The sequence below is a fragment of the Bombus fervidus genome, chromosome 6 (assembly GCF_041682495.2).
Source record: "Bombus fervidus isolate BK054 chromosome 6, iyBomFerv1, whole genome shotgun sequence".
Lineage (NCBI taxonomy): Eukaryota > Metazoa > Arthropoda > Insecta > Hymenoptera > Apidae > Bombus > Bombus fervidus.
This window is the reverse complement of record NC_091522.1, coordinates 11,197,839-11,210,794: the sequence shown is the minus strand read 5'-3', so window position 1 is coordinate 11,210,794 and position 12,956 is coordinate 11,197,839. Positions and strand designations below refer to the sequence as shown.

Genomic DNA, 12,956 nt, shown 5'->3' with positions numbered 1-12,956 from the left:
TTATGTTAACAAGTCAAATCCAAGACTAAATCTATTATTTATTAGAGTAGAAGTTCTTTGAAGTCTTTTCTTCGGTTTCTCGCAATTTATTCTGTGATTAAGAGGAATATAGGATTCATTTATATCAGCAAATTCATCAACTGATTGATTATGAATTACATCATTTCTGAAACACTGATCAGAGTTCGTTTCAAAATTAACTACGTCATCAACTGTTTTCACATCTTCAGCATCTTTTTCACATAAATTATTTTCATCCTTAGATATTTGCACATTTTCCGAAACATTAAATTTGAATACCCTTTGATTACATATATTGTCTATTATCTCCGACATGTTTAGATCATGATCATCGTTCTCGTCAATAAAATCATCCGGTGAAAGTTCATTAAACATTCTATCCAAGGTATTATTTAATTTTGAATTGATATTCTCTAATTGTAATACTTTTTCGAACTGAGGACCGCGTTTAACTTTATCACTTCTTTTCGGACTTTCTTGTAAATCATCTAATGTTTTACATTTTTTAGATTTTATTGGCGTAATACTCATCCTCCGGAAAGATTCTTCTAAAGACGTAGGATCATTTTTGGAAATAAATTCATCAATTTTTCTATTATTTTCTGTTTTTCCATTTCTCTTCTGACGCCTCTTTTCTGCTTTACGTTTTTTATCACTAGCATCTGTATCGTCTTGTATTTTCTTTCTATTCGATCGTTTCTTTGTTTTCGCATTTCTTGCACTTTCAAATGCTTCGACTAATTCTGGATAACATTTCTGTACAGCACTTTGTGGCTCAATACTTGCCAATTCGGATGGAATAACTGCACCATTATCACTCACATTATCTGGTGCAATATATTCTTTTAATCTTTTTATCATACTATTGTCAGTCTTCCAAGTAATTTCGTAATTCGCAACAGACCTAATATTCCGAACTTTCTTTATTGCTTCAGGTATGTATAAATCGAGCATTGTTAGACGGTTGTCTGCAGAAATACCTGGAAGGTGTACAAGTTGCCAACGAGTCACTAGAGGAAATATCTTCTCAAATGTATATTGTGGTTCCCAAGATAAATATCGTTCCATGAAATGCTAACATAAATCGATTTATAGTATAAATTTAGTAAGAACAAATAAAGTAAACTTATAAAATTTTATATGAAAACTTACTATGAATTCATTCACCTCTGATTGTTTCTATTGAATATCTATTCTTACAGGTACTGAAGCTCTTTTAATAAGATATTCATCTATTAATTCTTGGTTTGGAAAAACTTCAATAAGAAGAGGTTTTCTTCGTAAAACAATTTAATTCAATGATAAAGCTCTTTTCTCTCTACAAAAATAAATTTTAAAAAATACAATATAAATATGCTAGATAAATATGTTGCATAATAATAATATAACAAGCGTACTGGAATGAAATTTCATTCATGATAGTATTATGGTGGCTTCCTAAAATGACTAGAACTTTTAAATTGTAGTATTAGATAATTCGTGACGTGTAATGGACCATTGACAACACTAAAGAGGTACAAAATGAATTGCCATCACACTAAATATAATAAGATAAAATATTACCATGATAAAAATATTCTACAAGCAAATTATAAGACGAAGGAATAAGCATATATCTGATTCCAAGAAGAAAGTAAAAGAAAGGTGATCTTTCATTAAATATCTTTTGCCTGTTGTCCCGTTTTCGAAAAAATCGAATTTGAACATTCTTAGCGTATGTCAGATTAACTCTAGACTCACATGTTCTAAACTTATGTTCCCCAAAACGAGTGCATAGACGAAAACGGGGATATGAACATATTCGCTAACGTTGATTTGATTTGATACCCAAGGTAATCTAATTTATAGACTTTTTCTACTCTCTGTCAGCAACCATAATTTATGCTTCAAATGTCAAACGAAAAAATCGTTTGATAAGTTTTGTTACTTATCGTTCGTAAATCCTGTTGCATCTTTTCTTTATTTTGTTCTACTTTTATGTTTCATTTATCATTTATAGTAGTTTATTGTTTGCATGAGCTTGTTATTCTATCTAATTCTAAAATAGTAACATAAGATACCTTTCAATTTTGGATAATTAAAGGCAGTAGAAGTAATTATGTGAAAATAATCACTAATCATTGCTCTGCTTTAGGCGAAAATTTAATAAAATTTTAGTACAATCTAATATCTTGATATCTTTATTTTTCTCGGAAACATTATCAACTTTATTAATTATCATTCCTTTAGAAACGAAATATCTATTGATATTTTATTCGATATACTTGACATTTTTTTCTCCAAGTATTGAAAATTACTTTTATGAAAGACAATTCCTTCGTTATATTACACTTGTATTTTTAGATTAAGAAAAGTGTAACGCCGGTCGACAACTTTGAACATTAAAATGTAAAAAGTAAAAATTTAATACGTAAAGCATTTTGCGCTTCGGTATACAAACTAATACATTAATGTTACATTAGAATTACATATTAGCTCAATTAGAAGTGTAAATATTATATCGATCTTCCTCTGAAAAGAGAACGGTATGATTAGAAACTACATTGACAACTAATGACTGTGTGTTACGGCCGCTCCTACAATTTCCAATTTTTGATTGAAGTGTTATCACGACACGTTAATATTAATAACCAATTATATACTTGCTTTTTGATAGTCTATCATAAAAATGTGTAACTGACGGATATATAAAGAGAAAGGCAGACCTGATCGTCACAACGACAACAGTGTGGAAGATACTAGAACACAGAACTCTTCAAAGAAAAAATGAAAGGTAAGATAGTTTTGGTTTTAGTTTAATTTAGTTCACGTTAAGATCGATTGGACAAAGAGTAAATTTGGATTTGTTACCAAATATCTTTTCCTCGTCGATATTTTTGACCTAATCTTAATGTAGTAAGTTACTGCATAAGATAGTAATTAAAAGTGTTTCATAATTATTTTAGCAATATTTGTGGTTATCGCTCTTTTGGTGGCGTTTGCTTCAACTACTCCACCACCTGAATGTCCCAGTGGACACGGACAAAGCGCTGTCTTCTTACCGAATCCAGACGACTGTACAACCTTTTATCACTGCGATAGAGAGGAGCCATTGTTGATGCAATGCAACGAAGGACTTGAATTTAACCCGAAATTAAAAGTATGTGATTGGCCTAAGAAAACTGTCACCTGTACACGTCGCGCTTCAACTCCAGCAAGTCCGCCAGATACTACCACATCAAATTCAACTGTTACTGCTTCCCCTGACATGGCACCAGTGGAAGTAACAGTATAGATCCAGAGTGACACCGACCTGAATAATATGCAATCATAATTTGTTCGAACAGTATAGCATGTTGAATATGAAAATATTAATTCACAGTAATGTAAACAATATAACGACGTTTGATAATATGGCAATTATAGGCAATAAAAAAGCATTCTAATTAACCAGTATTTTATTAATTGTAATTTGATTAAATTTAACGTGACAATTACATATGGCAATATGACTACATTGCTTATTACGTGATTGTAAAAGTGTCAATAGAACCGAAAATGGACTGATGATATAAATATGCAAGTTTTACAAGGTGTAGAAAAAAGATTCGTGGAACGAACTCTTTTCTTTCATATAACCAACCCTGGGACTATTTCTTCGGTTGAAACGTCTAAGTAACGATAAGAACATTTAAGTTATAGCCGTATCTATCGTCAATAATCGTCAGTCAGTTCAAATTTCATAACTATACGACTCGCGAATCTCCTTGTGGACCAGTTTCTGGATCTCGCACGCAGTGACAATTTTACGCGCTTCTTATTAGCCGATGTCATAAATGCTCTTAATCGTGACAACGCACCACCGCCACACATTGCTCGCTGTTTGCCAGTTTCTTGCACGTTTTAATATTACAATCATTGATTATTCGCCCTACCTTCCGGATTCCGCTCCGTGCAACAGTTTGCTATTCTCCAAAGTTAAAAGTATCATACAGGGACAATATTTTGGGGATTAAAAACGATACAAATAGGAAGAAACGTGGATGCTAAAACCCACTTGAAACGGGGAATCGCAGCATTGTTTTGCGCAATGGAGAGGATATTGGATTAAGTGCTGGGATATAATACTTTGAAGAAGACTGTTGCGAATTACCAACTAGGTCGCGATCAGTCAGCTTGCAACTGGTTGGTTGATGTCGCGACCCTTGAACGTCAAGGTGGATGTATATTAAAGATGTCTATTAAGCTTGTGTTTAGTAGTTTATTTGAACTGTTTAATATACATGGAAGAATATGAACTATACGTAACGGTGTTAAACTTAGGCCAGTACGTGATGAGTCTATGTAATGAGTCTCGTGCTTGATGACTGTCAAACTTACATTCTAACTGTCCGTCTAGAGGGACTGTTTTCGTTAATGTTTCCTGTGAAGTGGGAATCTATTCTATCCAATTCTGTAACAATTGAACTGTCGTTGACGTCTCTCGTGTAGTGCATCTTGTGCGTACATGCTCGAGGTTGCGTAGCGTAACATTCTGGTTTAGTGTTCCGTAGTCATCGGGTGTTGAGGTTTAGGACATGTGGTTCACTTTAGAGCGGACCCGTTGAGCACTTAGCGTATCACTTAGTCTCTACTCGAAAATGGTATCCCGCTAGGGGTAGCCATCCACATGTCATTTAGCAATTAAGTTAAAAAAATTTACGAAATGTCCAGCTGGACAAATTGTAAAGTATAAATTGAATAATACTAAAAAAAGAAAAAGAAAACAGCCTCTTGACAAGGTCGGCTTTGCAAATCTTACAACTTGCGAGGTGAGAATTTCCAACTTCCCAAAAAGAACAGAAGTGCTGTCCGTGTCATAAACTGAGGATCACCCGAAATCTCGAACAGTGAGAATATAGGTTTTGACGAAGTTTCAAACAAATAATTTTTATTAATTCTTTCCACGAATCTTTTTAAGCCATATTAAAACCTGTTTGGACCTATGGGATCCAATTATGGGAAACAGAAATTCTCCAATTATTCCAATCAAAAACTCTAAGATCCTTAATAGATGCACCTTGGTATGTTACATACGAAACAATACATCGCGACCTTGAGATACCCACAGTCAAAGAAGAAATAACCAAGTTCAGAAACAGATATAATATAAGAGTTAACAACCACCAAAACCTATTAGTTACCCAATTACTCGACACGACGCATCAGATCCGCAGACCAAAAAGGCAAAACCCCTTAGATTGAAGCATTAGATTCAACTAGAATCAAACATAATATAAACTTTTATAGTCCAAGTTACAGTACTACGCCAAAGAAATTTACTTAAAATTCTGTATGAGAATTGATTGTAAATAATCTACTAAATAAAAAAAAAAAAAAAGAAACGAATCTTTTTTCCACACCTCATACTTTTCCAATACTTTTTCAACACCACTTCTAATACAGTTTACACAGTTAGATTAACATGTAGCCTCCAATCACATAATTAAATTTGAATAATGTGAATAATCTCCCGATGATTTCTTAAGTAGAGATTTCTTTTATTAATGGATAAAACACTTGAGTATCCTCTTGAACTATAGTATCGCATGAAGATACTTTCGCCGGAAATGAAATTAAATTATTTACAACTTAAAAAGTAAGCTTCAAACGACATTTCTCTACCGAAAGATTTCTCATTGTCCTAATGTCTAGAAACATAGTGCCTTATGAATATCATCCCCTCTTTTTTTGAACACCATCTAAATATCGAAGTTTTTATATGTACATATGTATCTACATAAAAGTTGAATCTTAATATGTAAAAACGTGTAGCGCATCTACTCGCTAACTTGATGTGAATATAAATTTGACTACACAACACAAAAACTTGAATCTATTTCGTTGTGTGAGAGGAGCTTATTGTCCTTTACAACTGATTGCTGGTCGTTGTCAGATGGGTCTATTTTGTGCTGAACAACGGTACGCACGGCTTAACACGAACTCCTATATTTCTCATCATACGTCAGATATATACATATCTTTATATATAAACTAGAGAATAGTCATTATCTATGTTTCAACCATACGATGTACATAATAATATACTATTTATTTTTATTACCTATTATATGTGTTTGTTACTAATATTTTTATTGTAACTACAGTGTATATATGACATTATTAAATTGGAAGCAGCACATGAAATGCTGGAAAATGTGCAAGACGTGTATATAATCTTATATATTTTAACGGATCAACTGTTTTTGTTTAATTCGCATCGTTTTGTTTAGGTACTTCGGTACGTATTTAATTTGTCATTAATTATAGTTGGTCTCTATAATTATAGATATCAAATGAATGCAACATTCAGGCTAATACAGACTGATAAACGCCTGTGTCTAAATAATTTTACATGTACGTTTTTGATATTTAGTGTTGCAGTAATTTATACAGATTATTTTTATTTTAATAAGCAATATATGAGTCCTTTATTTCATTATTACAAAATTACAGTGTTTAGAAAATGCAATAGAATATACATACATAATATTACAAGATATTCAATTAAAAAGACGATATCAGAAGATATATTTAAAAACGTATAATCTATTTACAACCTATTTGATGCTTGTTTCTCCAAGTGTTGAAAATTACTTTTAACGAAGGACAGTTCCTTCTTTATATTATACTTTTATCTTTAGATTATGAACTTTAGATTAATGTAACGGCGATCGACAACTTTGAACATTAAACTGTAAAAATTTAATACGTAAAGCATTTTGCGCTTCGGTATACAAACTAATACATTAATGTTACGTTACAATTACATATTACCTCAATTAGAAGTGTAAATATTATCTCGATATTTCTCTAAACAGAGAACGATATGATTAGAAACGACATTGACAACTAATAGCTGCATGTTATGCTCCAATTTTTGACTATAGTGTTATCACGATACGTTAAGATTAAGAATCAATTATATACTTGCTTTTTCATACTCTATCATAAAAAATGTATAACTGATGGATATATAAATAGAAAAGCAGACCTGATCGTCATAACGACAACAAAGTGGAAGATACTAGAACACAGAACTCTTCAAAGAAAAAATGAAAGGTAAGGTAGTTTTGGTTTTAGTTTAATTTAGTTCACGTTAAGATCGATTGGACAAAAAGTACATTTGGATTTGTTACCAAATATCTTTTCCTCGTCGATATTTTTGACCTAATCTTAATGTAGTAAATTACTACATACGATACTAATTAAAAGTTTCATAATTATTTTAGCAATATTTGTGGTTATCGCTCTTTTGGTGGCGTTTGCTTCCGCTACTCCACCACCTGAATGTCCCAATGAGGACGAAGAAGATGTTACCCTGTTTCCAAATCCAGACGACTGCTCAACCTATTATTCCTGCATTAGAGACACACCGGTGTTAATGCAATGTAACGAAGGACTTGAATTTAACCCGCAATTAAGAGTATGCGATTGGCCAAAGAAAAATGCAACCTGCAAACGTCGCCCTTCGAGGCCACCACATCCACCACATAGTTCCACAACCACAACACAATCCACAACAGAGTCTGTTCCTGACTGGATATGGTCCACCCGGAATGAATAACTTTAGAGATCCAGAGTTACACCGACCTGAATAATATGCAATCATAATTTGTTCCAACAGTATAGTATGTTAAATATGAAAAATTTAAAACACAATACCTTAAAGAATATAATGTAGATTGCTAATATGGCAGTTATGGGCAATAAAAAAGCATAAAAATTAACAAATACTTTCATTAATACGTTCATACATATTCATTAATACAATTAATTAATTGTCATTTGTATAAATTTAACGTGACAATTACATATGGCAATTCGATTACATTGCTTATTACGTAATTGTAAAAGTGTCAGTAGAACCGAAAATGGACTGATGATATATACATATTCATATACACAAGTCCTATACAGTGTAGAAAAGACTCATATAGCCAACACTGCGACTATTTCTTCGGTTGGAACGTCTAAGTAACGATAAGAACATTTAAGTTATAGCTGTACCTTCTTGTGTACCGGTTTCTGGACCTTGTACACAGTGACAATTTTAGTACGCCCTTGTTATTAACCGATGTCATAAATGTGCTCCGTCATGACAACGCTCCGCCGCCACACATCGCTCGCTCTTTGCCAGTTTCTTGCACGTTTTAATGGTTCAATTCTTGATTACCCGCCTTGTATTCCGGATCTCGTTCCGTGCAACAGTTTATTATACATCAAAGTTAAAAATATCATGCAGGGACAGTATTTTGAGGATTAAAAACGATACAAATAAAAAGCAACGTAGATGTTAAAGCCCACTTGAAACAGGAAACCGCAGCATTGTTTTACGCAATGGAAAGGACAATGGATTAAGTGCTAAAGGGTAATACTTTGAAGCTGACAATATAGATGTTGACGAAGTTCACCTAATTTAAACTTGAGTAGTGTGAATAATCCCTCGATGATTCCTTCAGCAGAAATTTCTTTTATTAGCGAATAAACCACTTGAGTATCCTCTTGAACTATAGCATCGCATGCATACACCACCGCCGGCAATAAAATTAAATTATTTGCAACTTAAAAAGTAAGCTTCTAACAACATTTTTGTACCGAAAGGTTTCTCATTGTCCTAATGTCTAGAAACATAGTGCCTTATGAATATCATCCTCTCTTTTTTTGAATAGCATGTAAATATCGTAAGTTTTTATATGTACGTATGTATCTACACAAAAGTTAAACCTTAATATGTAAAAGCTTGTAGCGCATCTACTCGCCAATTGATGTGACCACACAACACGAAAACTTGGATCTATTTCGTTGTATAAGACGAGTTTATTGTTATTTACCACTGTTTGCTGGTCGTTGTCAGATGGGTCTACTTTGTGCTGAACAATGGTACGCACGGCTTAACACGAACTCGTGTATTTCTCATCATACGTCAGATATATACATATCTTTATGTATAAACTAGAGAATAGTCATTATCTACGTTTCAACCATGCGATGTACATAATAATATACTATTTATTTTTACTACCTATTATATGTCAGTTTGTTAATAATATTTTTATTGTAACTACAGTGTATATATGACATTATTAAATTGGAAGCAACATATGAAATTCTGGAGAATGTGCAAGACGTGTATATAATCTTATATATTTTAATGGATCAACTGTTTTTGTTTAATTCGCATCGTTTTGTTTAGGTACTTCGGTACGTATTTAATTTGTCATTAATTATAATTGGTCTCTATAATTATAGATATCAAATGAATGCAACAGTCAGGCTAATACAGACTGATAAACGCCTGTGTCTAAATAATTTTACATGTACGTTTTTGATATTTAGTATTGTAGTAATTTATACAGATTATTTTTATTTTAATAAGCAGTATATAAGTCTTTTATTTCATTGTTACAAAATTACAGCGTTTAGAAAATGCAAAATAGAATATACATATATAACATTATAAGATATTCAATTAAAGAGACGATATCAGAAGATGTATTTAAAATATATATAATCTATTTACAACATTCAATGTATCAAACAATTAATTTGCATTTGAACAAATACAATTCAAACATTCTAAAAGCATATTTTAAAAATATGCGATTAAAACATAGTTCATACAATAACACATAAAATTTGATACGTAACTCAATCTTTGTTATTAAGATAATCGTAAGCATTTATTGATGAAAAATTTCTTACCTTCGCGGTAATATTTCACTACGTTCCTTAAATTTTGTTTATCATTTTATTATTTACATAAATATGAAGATGAGATTCTCAATGTTGAAAAATTATAGTGGTATTTTATATAGTACTTTAAATCTAATTTAGAAGAAAATATAAGATTTAAAATAATGACGACTTATTTATTTAGAAATACGAAAGATCTTTTAAAATGATATAAAACATATTATGTATGGGCATAGATACTACAATAAATCGTAGATACTATAATATGAAGACAATGAATGGTATTTTGTACTTGTTCTGGCAACTTGTTTTAGTAACCAATTGCATACTTAATTCCGTAAAGAAACGCACTTCATATTAAATGCTACGTGAGAAATTGGGTTTCCGGGTCGGTATCATTCATAAGATCATCAAATCCAAAACTAAATCTATCGTTTATTAGCGTAGAAGTTCTTTGAAGTCTTTTCTGCGGTTTCTCGCAATTTATTCTGTGATTAAGAGGAATATAGGATTCATTTATATCAGCAAATTCATCAACTGATTGATTATGAATTACATCATTTCTGAAACATTGATCAGAGTTCGTTTCAAAATTAACTACATCATCAACTGTTTTCACATCTTCAGTGTCTTTTTCACATAAATTATTTTCATCCTTAGATGTTTGCAAATTTTCCGAAACATTAAATTTGAATACCCTTTGATTACATATATTGTCTATTATCTCCGACATGTTTACATCATGATCATCGTTCTCGTCAATAAAATCATCCGGTGAAAGTTCATTAAACATTCTATCCAAGGTATTATTTAATTTTGAATTGATATTCTCTAATTGTAATATTTTTTCGAACTGAGGACCGCGTTTAACTTTATCACTTCTTTTCGGACTTTCTTGTAAATCATCCAATGTTTTACATTTTTTAGATTTTATTGGCGTAATACTCAACCTCCGGAAAGATTCTTCTAAAGACGTAGGATCATTTTTGGAAATAAATTCATCAATTTTTCTATTATTTTCGGTTTTTCCATTTCTCTTCTGACGCCTCTTTTCTGCTTTACGTTTTTTATCACTAGCATCTGTATCGTCTTGTATTTTCTTTCTATTCGATCGTTTCTTTGTTTTCGCATTTCTTGCACTTTCAAATGCTTCGACTAATTCTGGATAACATTTCTGTACAGCACTTTGTGGCTCAATACTTGCCAATTCGGATGGAATAACTGCACCATCATCACTCACATTATCTGGTGCAATATATTCTTTTAATCTTTTTATCGTGCTATTATCAGTCTTCCAAATAATTTCGTAACTCGCAACAGACCTAATATTCCGTACTTTCTTTATTGCTTCAGGTATGTATAAATCAAACATTGTTAGACGGTTGTCTGCAGAAATATCTGGAAGGTGTACAAGTTGCCAACGAGTCACTAAAGGAAATATCTTCTCAAATGCATATTGTGGTTCCCAAGATAAATATCGTTCCATGAAATCCTAACATAAATCGGGTTATAGTAAGAATAAATAAAATAAACTTATAAAGTTTTATATTAAAACTTACTATGAATTCATTCACTTGCGGTTGTTTCCACTGAATATCTATTTTTGCAGGTACTGAAGCTTTTTTAATAAGAAATTCATCTATTAATTCTTGGTTTGGAAAATCTTCAATAAGAAGAGCTTTTTTTCGTAAAGCAATTTCATTCAATAATAAAGCTCTTTTCTCTCTACAAAAGTATATCATAAAAAATACAATATAAATATGATAGATAAAATATGTTGCATAACAATTATATAATAAACGTACTTATAAGAGTCATGGCATTTCACAGTGGTCCCACAATCTATACAACCTGATTTTGTATGCTTTTGTAGTTTACCACTATGTCCACAAGACGAACACAAATTTGGATTCCGTAATTCTGCTTCTTTATAATCTAAAGTAGTATCGGTCCTCCAACTCTTCATTCTAAAAAATTAATAGTATTTGTACATAATATTTTTGTTAGATAAAAAATACATTTCAAACATACTTCAATTTATACTTTACCGTTCAAGAATATCTTCATCATTTACAACTTTAAAAAGCTTCATAGCAGCTTCTTTACCAACTCCATTCAGTCCATCATTATAATCACAACCACATAATAAAGCTAATGCTATCATTTTATTTCTCCCTAATTCTAATAACTTTTCTATTTTTTCTAATTTATATTCATCTACAGCACCACCTGAACCCCCACGATTTCCTTGAGTACTTGTACAAAAATTTCTGTAAACTATTTTGGCTCCATATAAAAAGCAATCACTGTCTTGACTTATGCATCCATCAACAAGCTGTAAAAATAATTATTAAAGCGTTAGGTAACTGTGATTCATATCTTTTCATGTATATAAATATTTTACCCCATCTTCATTTAAATAAGCACACATTGCTTCTGCTTCCCCATGTCCTTGTACACACGCTAAACCCATAAGTTGAAGCATTTCCTTGCATTCATTGAGAATTCTATTAAACTGCGTTCTACCTCCTTTAGAAGCCGTTTTTTTCTCGCGAAAACCAGAGCGAACGTCATTTCTCTTTGCAATTGTCTTATGTTTCAAAGTAGGTGCTTTCCCTTCCAATACAAATACTGGAAATATTCCTTGCATGAGGAGAAATGCTGTACGAAAATAGAGATTCCTGTAATAATTATTCAATCGTATTTAACTTTAAATCTGAAAGAATAATAAATATAACCAATGCAAACTCACAAACCTAAGATACATTTTTGGTTGTGCAGAATGATCAGTTACTGTTTGACTATCCACAATCCAACAACTCATGTCAATAGCTACCGTTTTTCCTTGAAGCTCAAACATTGGTTTCCTCTCGCTCAAAGGCGACAAAATATTCCAAAGATCTTTTACTCCCATTTTTACTAATTTGAACTCATGTTTGTAAACATTTTACTACAACGTATTTGTTGTGGTCTATTTGTAATTGTGTGTTATGCGATACCATATTAAAAGGATATAAATCCCTATGTAGTAAAGTTAAACACTAGAAAATAGTGTATACTGTTGTGTATAGTGTGTTATGTGTGGTATAGGCTTGTAGCTCTCTCTAGCGTGAATATCTTGTACGATAATAGGGTAAAATCTAGCGCGGCGAATTTAACTTTACAACAGCGTAACTGATGCAACGAACAAAAGTTGCTTAACAAATTTATTGATTGAGTTT

The 12,956-nt window shown here is 31.8% G+C and overlaps 4 protein-coding genes across 6 annotated transcripts; 2 read left to right on the top strand and 2 right to left on the bottom strand.

The window, feature by feature from the left end:
* Positions 1-1,267, bottom strand: LOC139988617 (uncharacterized). Its single transcript, XM_072006264.1, has 2 exons — positions 1,174-1,267; positions 1-1,095 (listed from the first exon to the last, which is right to left on the bottom strand). The coding sequence occupies exon 2, from the start codon at positions 1,087-1,089 to the stop codon at positions 1-3; it is 1,089 nt and encodes a 362-aa protein (XP_071862365.1). The 5' UTR covers positions 1,090-1,095; positions 1,174-1,267.
* A 1,411-nt stretch (positions 1,268-2,678) lies between these two features.
* LOC139988097 (peritrophin-1-like) lies at positions 2,679-3,450 on the top strand. Its single transcript, XM_072005076.1, has 2 exons — positions 2,679-2,794; positions 2,967-3,450. Exons 1-2 carry the CDS (start codon positions 2,788-2,790, stop codon positions 3,293-3,295), a joined length of 336 nt encoding a protein of 111 aa, XP_071861177.1. The 5' UTR covers positions 2,679-2,787; the 3' UTR covers positions 3,296-3,450.
* A 3,096-nt stretch (positions 3,451-6,546) lies between these two features.
* LOC139987905 (flap endonuclease GEN) lies at positions 6,547-12,712 on the bottom strand. 3 transcript variants are annotated; one of them, XR_011799962.1, is made up of 7 exons: positions 12,492-12,712; positions 12,140-12,416; positions 11,784-12,070; positions 11,541-11,702; positions 11,295-11,460; positions 9,566-11,227; positions 6,547-6,599 (listed from the first exon to the last, which is right to left on the bottom strand). XR_011799962.1 is itself a non-coding variant. In XM_072004709.1 (6 exons), the coding sequence occupies exons 1-6, from the start codon at positions 12,647-12,649 to the stop codon at positions 10,100-10,102; spliced, it is 2,178 nt and encodes a 725-aa protein (XP_071860810.1). In that variant the 5' UTR covers positions 12,650-12,712; the 3' UTR covers positions 7,289-10,099. The 3 variants fall into 3 exon arrangements, 2 of the variants coding, with proteins under 2 accessions (XP_071860810.1, XP_071860811.1); XM_072004709.1 differs by lacking the exon at positions 6,547-6,599 and having other exon boundaries at positions 7,289-11,227; XM_072004710.1 differs by lacking the exon at positions 6,547-6,599 and having other exon boundaries at positions 9,034-11,227; positions 12,140-12,396; positions 12,492-12,634.
* Positions 6,958-7,773, top strand: LOC141445773 (peritrophin-1-like). Its single transcript, XM_074111755.1, has 2 exons — positions 6,958-7,101; positions 7,272-7,773. Exons 1-2 carry the CDS (start codon positions 7,095-7,097, stop codon positions 7,604-7,606), a joined length of 342 nt encoding a protein of 113 aa, XP_073967856.1. The 5' UTR covers positions 6,958-7,094; the 3' UTR covers positions 7,607-7,773.
* Positions 12,713-12,956: the final 244 nt, after the last annotated feature.

What these genes read in the sequence shown, in the direction of transcription:
- LOC139987905 (XM_072004709.1), bottom strand. Translation starts at nt 12,649, where the DNA reads ATGGGAGTAAAAGATCTTTGGAATATTTTGTCGCCTTTGAGCGAGAGG. An exon ending in CAACCAAAAATGTATCTTAG is followed by an intron (nt 12,417 to 12,491) that starts GTTTGTGAGTTT and finishes TAATTATTACAG; the next exon opens with GAATCTCTATTTTCGTACAG. An exon ending in CTTATTTAAATGAAGATGGG is followed by an intron (nt 12,071 to 12,139) that starts GTAAAATATTTA and finishes TTATTTTTACAG; the next exon opens with CTTGTTGATGGATGCATAAG.
- LOC139988617 (XM_072006264.1), bottom strand. Translation starts at nt 1,089, where the DNA reads ATGGAACGATATTTATCTTGGGAACCACAATATACATTTGAGAAGATA.